The sequence below is a fragment of the Euleptes europaea genome, chromosome 6 (assembly GCF_029931775.1).
Source record: "Euleptes europaea isolate rEulEur1 chromosome 6, rEulEur1.hap1, whole genome shotgun sequence".
Taxonomy (NCBI): Eukaryota; Metazoa; Chordata; class Lepidosauria; order Squamata; family Sphaerodactylidae; genus Euleptes; species Euleptes europaea.
Window position 1 is genome coordinate 20,205,505 of NC_079317.1, and position 12,009 is coordinate 20,217,513.

General features: G+C 44.9%; 1 protein-coding gene across 2 annotated transcripts in view; it reads left to right on the top strand.

The window, feature by feature from the left end:
• The window catches only part of CCDC85C (coiled-coil domain containing 85C), a 180,192-nt gene extending 177,925 nt beyond the window's left edge, over positions 1-2,267 (top strand). For both annotated transcript variants that reach the window (XM_056851435.1, XM_056851436.1), the window contains one exon: positions 2,169-2,267. In XM_056851435.1, the coding sequence (XP_056707413.1) occupies positions 2,169-2,258 (90 nt within the window). In that variant the 3' untranslated portion in view covers positions 2,259-2,267. The remainder of the gene's footprint in view (positions 1-2,168) is intronic.
• The last annotated feature ends 9,742 nt before the right edge of the window (positions 2,268-12,009 follow it).

The following is a 12,009-nucleotide window of genomic DNA, read 5'->3' on the forward strand; positions in this document are numbered from 1 at the left end:
CCATTTCTCTGTTTTCCTTCCTTCGTTCCTCCCTTCCTTCTCTGAGGATCGGCTGCGGGCTGCGCCCCCCTGGTGCCTCATTTGCTCGGGGCCCACCGCTGGCTGCCCTCCTGCCTGGGAGGGGGGAGGGAGCGGGGGTGCCCTCTAGGCCTTCTCTGCGTAGCCTCCCCTGTGGTTGCCAACCTCCAGGTGGTGGTTGGAGACCTGGCAACCCTAGCCTCTCCCCCCACCCCGCGCTGGGAGATCTACACCTGGTTATGGCCCCCGAATGATGTTATAAATGAGCAAATGGCCCTTGGCAGGAAAAAGGTTCCCCGCCCCTGATTTAATATGTCATCCAGCATTACTTCTTAAAAATGAATAGCCCTACAAACATTGTTGTTAACCTAGAAGAGAGTATAGATGTACCCCTGCTTAAATCTTGCTGTCTTTCAATGTGGCCAGCTTGCAAGTAGAAATCGAAGATCATACCTCAACGGGTCCAGGTCGCTCCGTTTCTTCAAAACAAAAACAAAGTTGTTTGCATAGCCTGGAAGGAGCCAGTATTTTACAGTGAACTAGTTTTCTCAAGAACATTAGGGACACTTCCTTATTTACGGTCTTTGAAACGGGACCTGCAGGACAGCGCTTACCTTGGTCTGTGCAAACACCGGGCAAGGTTGGGCAACTTCCTGGAGTTCAGGTCTGTTTAAAGTGCCCATCAAGTCGAGCTCCGGAGTTCTTCCATCCCGAATGAAACCTCCCTACTATTCAGTACTTGGGATACTGGCACAGAGTGGGGATTGAAGGAAAGAAGCACATGGTGCGCTTTGGCTTCTTTACACAGAGAGTGATTAACATGTGGAATTTGCTGGCAGAAGATGTAGTGATGGCCAGAGGTATAGACAGCTTTAAAAGGGGATTAGATGGATTCTTGGAGGACAGGTCTATCAGTGGCTGCTACCCATGGTGACTAAAGGGAACCTCCACATTCAAAGGCAGCAAACCTCCAAATAGTAGTACCAGGAGGCAACATCAGGGGAATACCTCAGCCTCTATGCCCTGCCGTTGGACGTCCAGAAGAAATGGTTGGCCACTGTGTGGGACAGGAAGCTGGACTAGGAGGACTTCTGGTCTGATCTGGCAACACGATTCTTATGTTCTTACGGCTGAGGCAGAGGGATGTTAGAACAAAAGAAAGGCCATGCTGGATCAGACCAAGGTCAAGTCCAGCAGTCTGTTCACACAGTGGCCAACCAGGTGCCTTTAGGAAGCCCACAAACAAGATGACTGCAGCAGCATTATCCTGCCAGAGTTCCATGGCACCTAATATAAAAGGCATGCTCCTCTGATCCTGGTGATAATAGGTATGCATCACGACTAGTATCCATTTTTACTAGTGGCCATGAATACCCCTCTTCTCCATGAACACGTCCACTCCCCTCTTAAAGCCTTCCAAGTTGGCAGCCATCACCACATCCTGGGGCAGGGGGTTCCATAATTTATGTGTCGTGCGAAGAATTATTATTTTTATCAGTTTTGAATCTCTCACCCTCCAGCTTCAGCAGATGACCCCACGTTCTAGTATTATGAGACAGGGAGAAAAGCTTCTCCCTGTCCAGTCTCTGCATACCATGCATAATTTAATAGACTTCTGCCTTCTTTCCAAGCTAAATAGCCCTAAGCGTTTCAACCGCTGCTCATAGGGCAGTTGCTCTAGTCCCCTGGGGGGGCTGGGGGAACACAGCAAGTCCACAGAAACCTGTGGTTAGCTTTGGGACACTTCTGCTAATCTTTAAGCATTCATAAATTATACTGCAAGAGACCCTAGTATCTGAAGCACTCATTACCTTTCCCCTGCCCACCCCTCTGCTTCGCTACTAACACTTGATGGAAGGGAATAAGACTTTTGCAAACTTGCCAGCAGCTGACCCAGTACTGAACTCAGCTTCTAAGCCCAATTTACCGGTTTGATACCATTACCTAAGGCATGTCTCTCGTTCTAATTTCAGAAGACTTTAATAAGATCAGCGTTTTAAAAAAAAGCCAAGTTATCTTGGGGACTGGGTGCCATCTAGTGAAATGAAGAGGAAGCTCAACTCCGCTGCAGGATTGCCTAGGAACTGCGAAACCTCGCTACTGCAGGGACTGTTTATTAAGCGGCATTCTCTCTTCCCGTTTGCTTGCAGGTTGTCTGGAGAAAACTGGGTGACGCCGCGAGCTCCAAGCCATCCATCAGGCAGCACCTTTCGGGAAACCAGTTCAAGGGTCCTTTATAAGAACCACCCACCCCCCTCTGCAAGGCTGGGAACAAGAACAGGAGGAATAGAGACTGCTCTTCTTCTAGCTGCCAGGGTTATATATATTTTCTGTCCTGTAACTGTTTATAGTGTAAATAAGCAGCGGAAGGCCTACCCCGGAGGCTGCGCTGATCCCTAACAATGTTTAAATGGGTTAATAACTATCCTCTAAAGGCCAACTTGTATAATTTGTATCGTAGTGAAAAAACCTGCTTTTGTTGTATGGTCATATTGTAGAAAACACCTAAACCCAAGTGAATTTCTAGGAGGAAGGAACAAGGAAGCTGTGGCAGAGTTACACTGTCTTGCTTTGACCTGTTTAACCACGTAACCACTCTCTCATAGGGCGGTTTGGGAAACAACCAACAAAACGAAACGCAGAAATTAGACCGTTTTTTAATGGCCGATTCTCTATCGAGAATCTGTCCCAAGATCTTTGGATGAATTTCTGACCCATCAATCTGAACGATTACTCTGTAGCTTCAAATGACAGCCTGTCCAGGGTTCAGTGTGAAAATCCTATGTGGTGTAATGGTTAAGAGCAGGGGACTCGGAGACCTGGGTTTGATTCCCCACTCCTCCACATGAGTGGCGGGACTCTAATCTGGTGCAATTCCCCACTCCTCTTCATGAAGCCTGCTGGGTGATTTTCAGCTCGTCACTGTTCTCTCCAAACTCTCTCAGCCCCACCTACCTCACAAGGGGTGTCTGTTGTGGGGAGAGGAAGGGAAGGAGATTGTGAGCCACTTTGATTCTCCTTAAAAGGTAGAGAAAGTCAGCATCTAAAAACCAGCTCTTGTCTGCCCAAAACAACAGCAACCACAACCAAAAAGCAAGGAGATGGGTCAGGTCTCTGGCAGGCTGCAGCGTGTGGTTGGTGAGCCCTCTTTCGATCAATGGGCCACGAGTTAAAAAGGTCTGAGCAGCAGCTGTTTTAGATGCAAACATGTGGCACTGTCCACATTAGGGTGAGCAGCTTGTGTGAAGGAAAACCCAACATGCATCACCAGACTCTTTTCATGCAATTAAAACTCTGCAGCTTTCAAGTATGTATGATCTCAGAAAAATACTCCCTTACCCAACTTTCCCTCATAACTGGACACTGGAGCTGGCACAAAGAATGATGCGGCTCCTATGTCCCTTAAAGTTGTAATGTAAACCGGAATATTTCCAGTTGCAGCTATGATCCTTTCCCCTCATGTCAAAATTAGCTTTTCTGCACTTCTATTGACATTACTGCTTAGGCTGCTGTAAACGTGTCTTCCTTTAAATCACTCTACAGCTTAACGTGAGTGTCTCTTTGTTGATGCAGTTAAATCCCTGCTGGGAAAAAGGGGACATGTGAAATGGTTCGTTAGTGTTCCTTGTAATATTCAGTCTTGACACGAAGAGTTGACACACACAGATTTCTAATTGATCATGTCTTGGCTGAAACAATTACACATAATTCGGAGAATGCCAGCAGAGGGGACAGTCATCCAAGCTCTACAGCTGCTGCCATTCCACCAAATCAGATGTTTTTCCTTCTAACGGTGGGCTGACATTTTGTTACTATGCAGCAGTTCTTTTCTAACATCCCCCCCCAAAAAAAGATTTCAACCCCCTTTCCCAGCCGTGTCTGATCACTGGGTATTTATAAGCTTCCCTTAAACTGTCGCAGAACCATCTCTGAAATCCCATTTCTGTAAAAAAAAAAAAAAAAAATTTAATAAGAGGAGCCTGTAAGCTTCATGCTCCCTCTTTGGAAATTTGCATTAGGTTTTTCTTTTTTTCTTTTTTTCTTTTTTTTGTCATTCATTCCAAGCTCCAACTGGTACATTATAGCTGCTTAAAGATGGTGCAGTTAGCTGGACTGGTAGAACTAGGTGGATGCTCTAGTTTGGTGTTTATTAATATGAAGTACTACACATAGATCTTCAAGCCCATTAGTAAATAGTTAGAGAAGTTCTCTCGAAAGCTATCCAGTATACCTCCCTCTTTTGTAAACGCTGCTCTTCTATTACTTGCTCTCCTTTAATATGGGTTCTGCCTTCCTCCTTGCCTTTACAGGGTAATCCCATACACAGACACTGGATATATTTCAATATGAGTTACATCCTTGGATTGTCCCCAGGGAGAAATTGGTCCAGAGCTCACAAGGCTTGTGTGTCCCCCCTCTCCCTCTCCTCCCTTCCCCATGGGGAGCAGTGAACGAGATATCCCAGGTTCAAATAAGCCCGCTTTCTCCTTCTGCCCCTGTGAGGTGGAGGAAAGTCGAGGCCATTCCACCACCTTTCTTTCCAAAGAAGCTCTTAACTCACTAGGCACTGGGCACAACTCAGGCTGCTACAGCATGGCTTTGCAACTGCAAATCTGGTGGGGGGGCTGTCCCATCCAAGCAGCGCTATTAATTCCCCCTAAAACGGTAAAGGTAGTCCCCTGTGCAAGCACCTGGTCATTACAGACCCATGGGGTGATGTCACATCCTGACGTTTACTAGGCAGACTATGTTTACGGGGTGGTTTGCCATCTCCTTCCCCAGTCTGGGTACTCATTTTACTGACCTCGGAAGGACTGGTAAGATTGGTACCACTTCTTGGCATGCATCTACTATGCATTTCTCTACACAGGTTCCCTTCTTGCTTTACATCAACCGCAGTAACAGATACAGGAAACAGGTAGCAAAGGCTATCAATTAAAGTTGGATCTCAAGACTTTTTGGCTCCTGTCTGGTCCGCCATTTTGCAGTTATCTTTTTCTTCTTGGTGTAGGAGAAAACAATGGGACTGCAGATCTAGTCTCACTTCCTTCACTATATTTGCTAACTATTGAAGGCTTGCTGCAGTTGAATCTGAGAAGCGAACAAAACAAACTCTGTAATATAGCTTACACTACAGACCAGTTTGGCTGGAGACAGAATAGGTTGCAAGTGTGGAGAAACCAATAAGACGGAGGCATCATTTTTCTGCGATGCGTGCGTGCTTCCATTCTATGTAACCTGCTGTTGTGCTTTGTCAAAGATTTGCAGGTTTGTTTGTTTGTTTTAAAGATGCTCAGCCAGTTTGTCAGGGGTGATAATGGCATGAGGGCAGAATTCATAGGCAGCAATGCTGCTTTCATACCACTTCTGGCACTCTGAAACGACAACATGCCTGTGTAGTGCAGTGGTTAAGAGTGGTGGATTCTACTCTGGAGAACCGGATTCGATTCCCCACTCCTCCACATGAAGCCTGCTGGGCCAGTCACAGTTCACTCAGAACTCTCTCAGCCCCACCTACCCCACAAGGTGCCTGTTGTGGGGAGAAGAAGGGAAGGTGATTGTAAGCTGCTTTGAGACTCCTTACAGTAGGGAAAAGCGGGGTGTAAAAACCAACACTTTTTCTTCCAACCGCAGTTACTTTGGTTAGTATTCCAGATCCCTTCTCAGTACAGTATTGGGTTTTGCACTGGCCTGTTGTTATTCAGCTTGCATTCTTTACCGTATGCTTTCCCTGTCTCCTCTCTTCTGCATTCAGATGAAGAGGGAGCAGAAGGGCGTGACTAGCTCCGCAAGGCACAAAGAAAGGCTCAGCTCTCCTTCTGATGTTTTAAGATTGACATAGACTTGCTTTGATCTACCTATTTGCTGAGCCTTTTTTTAACGATAGCTGTGAGCAGCCCTCTGGGATAATGTGAAGCCTTTTTTAAGTGATAAGGAGCAGAGATGGCAATGTTTATTCCATCACAGGGCCAGGTTGTTCATAAAATCAGGGTTGTTGTTTACACAGGAGTGTAGCCTCCTAGAGGGAAACCTGAAATTAAGCAGAAAACGTTTCATAATTGCTCCCCACGGAACTTAGATCCCACCCCCCCACTTCAAACAGGCCTGGCAGCTATAAAGCAATAATGGGGAAAGGGATCCAAAGATCTGCAGTAGAGATTCTGATAAACCCTTCTATAACAACCTCCAACGCAGCCAAAGGAACTGCAGTGAGAAGGGGAAACCAGAAGAACTTTGATGCGGGTAGGGAAGAGCATGATCATTCAATCAGGGCTCCCAGCCCAGATGTTTTGGCGGACCAAAGATTTCAGTTGACAACGATGGATTCAACAGGAGAAATACTTACCTGCATTTTGACTTTGTGAGGAGATTTTAAATCCAAAGGGGACAAAAAAACCAATCTGTTGTATGAAAGACCGCTGTCCAAAAAGGCAAAAAAGGAGAGAATTTAATAAAACCACAGAAGCAGAAATGCTCAAACCACATTCACGAAGACCGCCCTCTCCAAATACACAGCGAAATGCTGCAAAAATGCAGTTCCGTGGTTGTGTCTGCAAATCTAAGTTAAGTCGCTGTTTTCACATGTGAAAACATAAGGTACACCCAAATGCAAAATATGCATTGTAGAGTTTACAGATATAGTGCTGTGTGTAATTTCTTTTTTATTCCTACCTTATATTTAGCTCAAGCTGAGCTAAAGCCAGTGTCTTCCTCGTTTCAGAACAAAACAAAACAATGACACTCAATGACTTTACAGTATGACTTGGGTGCTGAAGTTAGAGTTGTTTAAAGGAAACGTTTTATGCACATGGCAAGCCACTCTTAACTGTGCTCTAAAGTTTAAAGAAAAAAGAAAGCCACCTGAAAGTCTGCATATTTGGCTGGAGAGAATCCCCCTCCCCCATAAAAACAAAGGTCATTAAAAAAAAATTGACAGTACAAAAATACAACCTACTTCAGATCTTGAAAGCCAAGGGTTGGATCCAAGTTTCTGCAAATGGAGCACATTCGCAAAAGAGATTTCTTTAACCACCTCCATTTCTAAAGCTTCCTGTGCCCCCCCCCCAAAAAAGCTGCAGGTGAGAGTTGGAGGATATTCCAGACTCATATACCACTGGGGTCTGCAGTGATGAGATTGACCGACATGTACCGGCTGGATATTAGGAGAATCGTTTTTGCAGTAAGAGTTGTTCGACAGTGGAATCAGCTGCCTAGGGAGGTGGTGAGCTCCCCCTCAATGGCGGTCTAAGCAGAGGCTGGACAAGCACTTGACAGGGATGCTCTAGGCTGATCCTGCATTGAGCAGGGGGTTGGACTAGATGGCCTGTATGGCCCCTTCCAACTCTATGGTTCTCTCCCAGCTTCTTGCACTAGTGGAGGAAGCTCCGTTAACAGAGGAAAAAGACATTGGGGGGGGGGATAGCTGCCTTTTCCCTTCTTTCTGCTGCAGCTCCCTGAAATGCATGATAATATTATTCTGGAGGGACCGGCAACCTTCAGTAGCACCCTTCTCGAGGAAAGGGCGTTTCTACAACCCCGATCCGTTTGTGGAAGCCTCCGATCTGATTTCAAGAGCTTATACCCCCTAAACTACACCAGTGTTCCACTGGACTTGTATCTGCCCTGAAAGGATAACCTCTGAAGTGTGCCCCCCTTTTCCTTTCACATTTTAAACATGAAAATGGTGGTGTAACGAACCTCAGGTGGGCTTTCTGCACCTTGGTAAGAAAGAGCACAACCTTGTTTCAGAATGGCACATTTTTAGCCAAACGATAGCTATAAAATCAGTGTTTTAAAGTGACCTTTTATCTTTTTAGAAATGGGGGTGGGTGGGGGGGAAAGTACTACTGATCTTTTTCAAACATAGTGCATGACTGTAAAGTGATAAAAATTGTATATTTTTCATAACGTGGGGGGAAAGTCTATTTGTGCTGCTTTTGGAAATCAGTATGAAATTATGATTTCTGTCAAACCTGTGATTTTACAACCCCCAGTATATTTTCTGTATATGACTGATGAATAGAACTGGAATAAATTAGCACCTGTGCTCATGTATATATGCAATGTCTTTAGAGCTTAGCACATGTTTATACCTTTTATTGAATCATTTTTGCTTTTTCGGGGGAGGGTGGGGGAAGAAAAAATGTAAGCAGATTTTTTGATAAGTGTGTAAAACCTTCATTTTGAGATATTTTAGTAAAAATTAAGTAAGAGATTGTGATAGTGTATACATTCAGTTGAAGAAAATAAAATACATTCTTTGTAACTGAGCTGTGATGCTTGTGGATTTTTGATGCAGTATTGAAATATACAATATTAAAATGTATTGAGAGAGAGAGAGAGGTGGGAGATGGGGGGGAACCGGATGTGCCAGAGAATTAGAATATACAGCTTGGGGGAGGGCGCGTGCTGTTTTCCCTAACCTTAGTGATCTAGCTGCTGTGGCAGAGAACCACTGGGCCTGACCTGGGCCTTAAGAACATAGGAAAGGCCATGCTGGATCAGACCAAGGTCCATCAAGTCCAGCAGTCTGTTCACACAGTGGCCAACCAGGTGCCTCTAGGAAGCCCACAAACAAGACGACTGCAGCAGCATTATCCTGCCTGTGTCCCAATGCACCTAATATAACAGGCATGCTCCTCTGATCCTGGAGAGAATAGGTATGCATCATGACTAGCATCCATTTTGACTAGTAGCCATGAATAGCCCTCTCCTACGTAAACATGTCCACTCCCCTCTTAAAGCCTTCCAAGTTGGCAGTCATCACCACATCCTGGGCCTTCTGGATACCAGGTTAGTGAATCGAAGGCCAATAGCCATCTAGGATTGGATCCGGGAGAACTTGGCATATACCACTGAAGAAATCTGGATGGATGTGGCTAAGGGACTATCTCCTTCAGCTGTGGCCTCTGGGTTTCTTATTGGAGCAGCCAGCCACATGTGGTGGCAAAGGAGAGGGGGGGTTGTCATAGTTGATTGCAATTATTTCTTTTACTAGGTGCTTATCCAGCCGGTCTTCATGTTACAGGTTAGGGCTGCTGTTGTTGGGCTGCCCTGCATCCAACAGTCTTCCTGCCTGAGCTGATGGTATTAGTTTGGCAGCTGGAAGCCTCTGGACTAGTGGTTCTGGAACCTCATGTACACTGAAGTCTTGGCAGCTCAGGATTCTTGATGCCCATGACTACCACGGTACTCTTTCAACATCTAGCTCCACTGCCTACAGCAAGCCACATGCTTGATTTGATTTTCTGTTCTGGCTGGGCGATTGGGGGGCAGGGGGTCCTGGAGACGTTTTGAATGACTCCACTGGTCTAGAAAAATGGGAGCCCCACGACCCCACCGAGAAGAACAGATTAACAGGGTCCACTATCAGAAACTGATAGATCCAGCCCTTGGGGGTGAGGGGTTGCAGGGGTCTACTTAACGTGATTGATGAACCTGTCAAAACCCTGGCTGACTTCTGGAGAGATATGACCCCAACAGTAGACAGGATTCCTCCTTAGCACCCTCTCCAGCATGTAAAAACCCGTTCTGCTCCCTGGGGAACTAGAGGCCATGAGTGTTTAAAATATAGTAATGGAGAAATGCTCATGCTGACGCTTATCAAGCACAGGCTAAAGACTACTTTAGAACCTTCATTGTAGCAGTGACATCAATAGTTTACTTTTCTACCACCACAGCACCTGTGCAATGCCATCCAACAACACTCTTCCAAGCGTGTAGTAAGATACTTAAACACTAACATCCAAAAAAGACCTACTCTATTGCTTGCTGTGATCAATTTTAAAATAAAATGAATGGTTGCCTAATGTTACTTATAATGAGCTGGATTCTGGAGTCAATGGAGGGCTGGGGGGTGGACAAGCGAGCTCAATTTAGACAAGGCGGAAACACTATTGGTCAATGACAGTGTTGATCCTGATGGGAGCATATCGGACGGGGTGGTGTTCACCACTGAAGAATCAGGGTTGCGGAAGGTCAAAAAGACTCCCGCGATAGCTGAGTGGATCACAAAAATGCATGAGTTTGCAACTATATCAAGATTAACCAACTTGCTTCAACGAAAGCCAATTGACTATTACAAGAGATGGCAACTTTTTTTGATAGGTATGTATGACAAAACCTGTTCATGAATAGATATGATGATGTAGATTCAAATCAGCTGAAAGATTGAGTAGGAAATATTGAGTAAAGGATGAAGTTAAAACATGAAAATTCTTTAATATGTGATAATTATCAAGTAATCTTAAAGTAGGATGATTGAAGTTGAGGAATAGAATAGAAATGGAATTACATGAGTCAGTATTTACTAATGAAAAGTTTGTATATACAAGAGAACATAACTGGGGGTAAGCTTAATGGAGCAATTTATTAAGGGCACGGACAATGATGTGTTTATTTCCCCCTTTTCCCTCATTCCCTTTTTTTTCCTTTCTGTGTGTGTGTTAAGTGCCGTCAAGTCGTTTCTGACTCACGGAGACCCTATGAATCAATGTCCTCCAGTGTCCTATCCTTAACAGCCTTGCTCAGATCTTGCAAATTGAGGGCCGTGGCTTCCTTTATAGAGTCAATCCATCTCTTGTTGGGTCTTCCCCTTTTCCTGCTGCCCTCAACTTTTCCTAGCATGATTGTCTTTTCCAGTGACTCTTGTCTTCTCATATGTTCAAAGTATGACAGTCTCAGTTTAGTCATTTTGGCGGTCCAGGGTATCCGTAACACTCTCCTCCAACACCACACTTCAAAGGAATCTATTTTCTTCCTATCAGCTTTCGTCATTGTCCAGCTCTCACACCCATACATAGTAATTTCTGTACCCTATAAAAATCAAATTTAAATAATAAAAAAAGAATCAGGCTTTCAGCTCTGCTTCTGAACATATTATGGAGGTGACCAGAAATTTTCGGCAAGTTAGCTGCTGCAACTGATGAATCAGACAACTTCTGGAGAGATCAGATCTGGCCATTGTTACATGTCTTGTTGACGTCGGATTGGATGACTGTGAGGCTTCCTCTGGAAAGTGAGCAAAAACTACAACTGCACAGCAGTAAAGGTTCCTAATAGGGCCACATATTCTGTGCGCTCCATTAGCTACCTATTTGTTGCCGAGTACAAATTAAAAGGGCTAGTGATGACCTTAAAAAAACTGTTACCAGCATCCGGAAGGACGTCCCTAATTGTGTCCTTAAGACTTCCATCGGGGCCTTTTGCTTTGTGGACCTTCACAAATGGGCCCATGGAACAGGGGCTTTCAGAGTAAATGTGCCCCCAGATTGTAGAGTGGCCTCCCTCCAGATGCTCATTCAGTCCATCCCAACATCTGGCTCAGACATTTCAGAAAGCATTTCAATGTTTATTGGTATCGACTGTTAAGGCTACTGGCCTGATCAGAAAAAGTATTTTAGTACTCTGCTGTTGCTCTGGACTCTGAGGGTGATGCTACTGATGCTAGCGTCAATTTGTCTTTTTAGAATGTGTTTTATTGATAACGCTTCTTGTCAATCTACATGTTAAAATGCTGCCGCTGAGGGCACGTACGGCCCAAATAATAAGAACCATCCTGGAAAACAGGAAATTTTTGAAACACTTTTTAGCCTAAGGTCAATGACCTAAATTCACTGAGAGTAAGCAATCCTCGTACAGTGGAATGAAAACACAGCGGATTTTCTCTGAGGGCCATTGATAATAATGCTTTCCATTATTTTACCCAAAGTAAGTGGATAGTACTGCAGTGTTCTGGGACCATTCCAGATGGAACGAGTATCTAATCGGTGCTGCATTGGTAACTTACCAGCTCTCCCAACAAGGAGGCTGACATTAGGATAAATTACATATTTTAGCCAAAGGGTGACTAATTCCCTTGGGGAGGCGCCTGTGGCTCAGTGGTAGAACATCTGCTTAGAATGCAAAAGGTCCCAGGTTCAATTCCCGGCATCTCCAGTCAAAGGGACTAGGCAAGTAGGTGATATGGAAGACCCCTGCCTGAGACCCTGG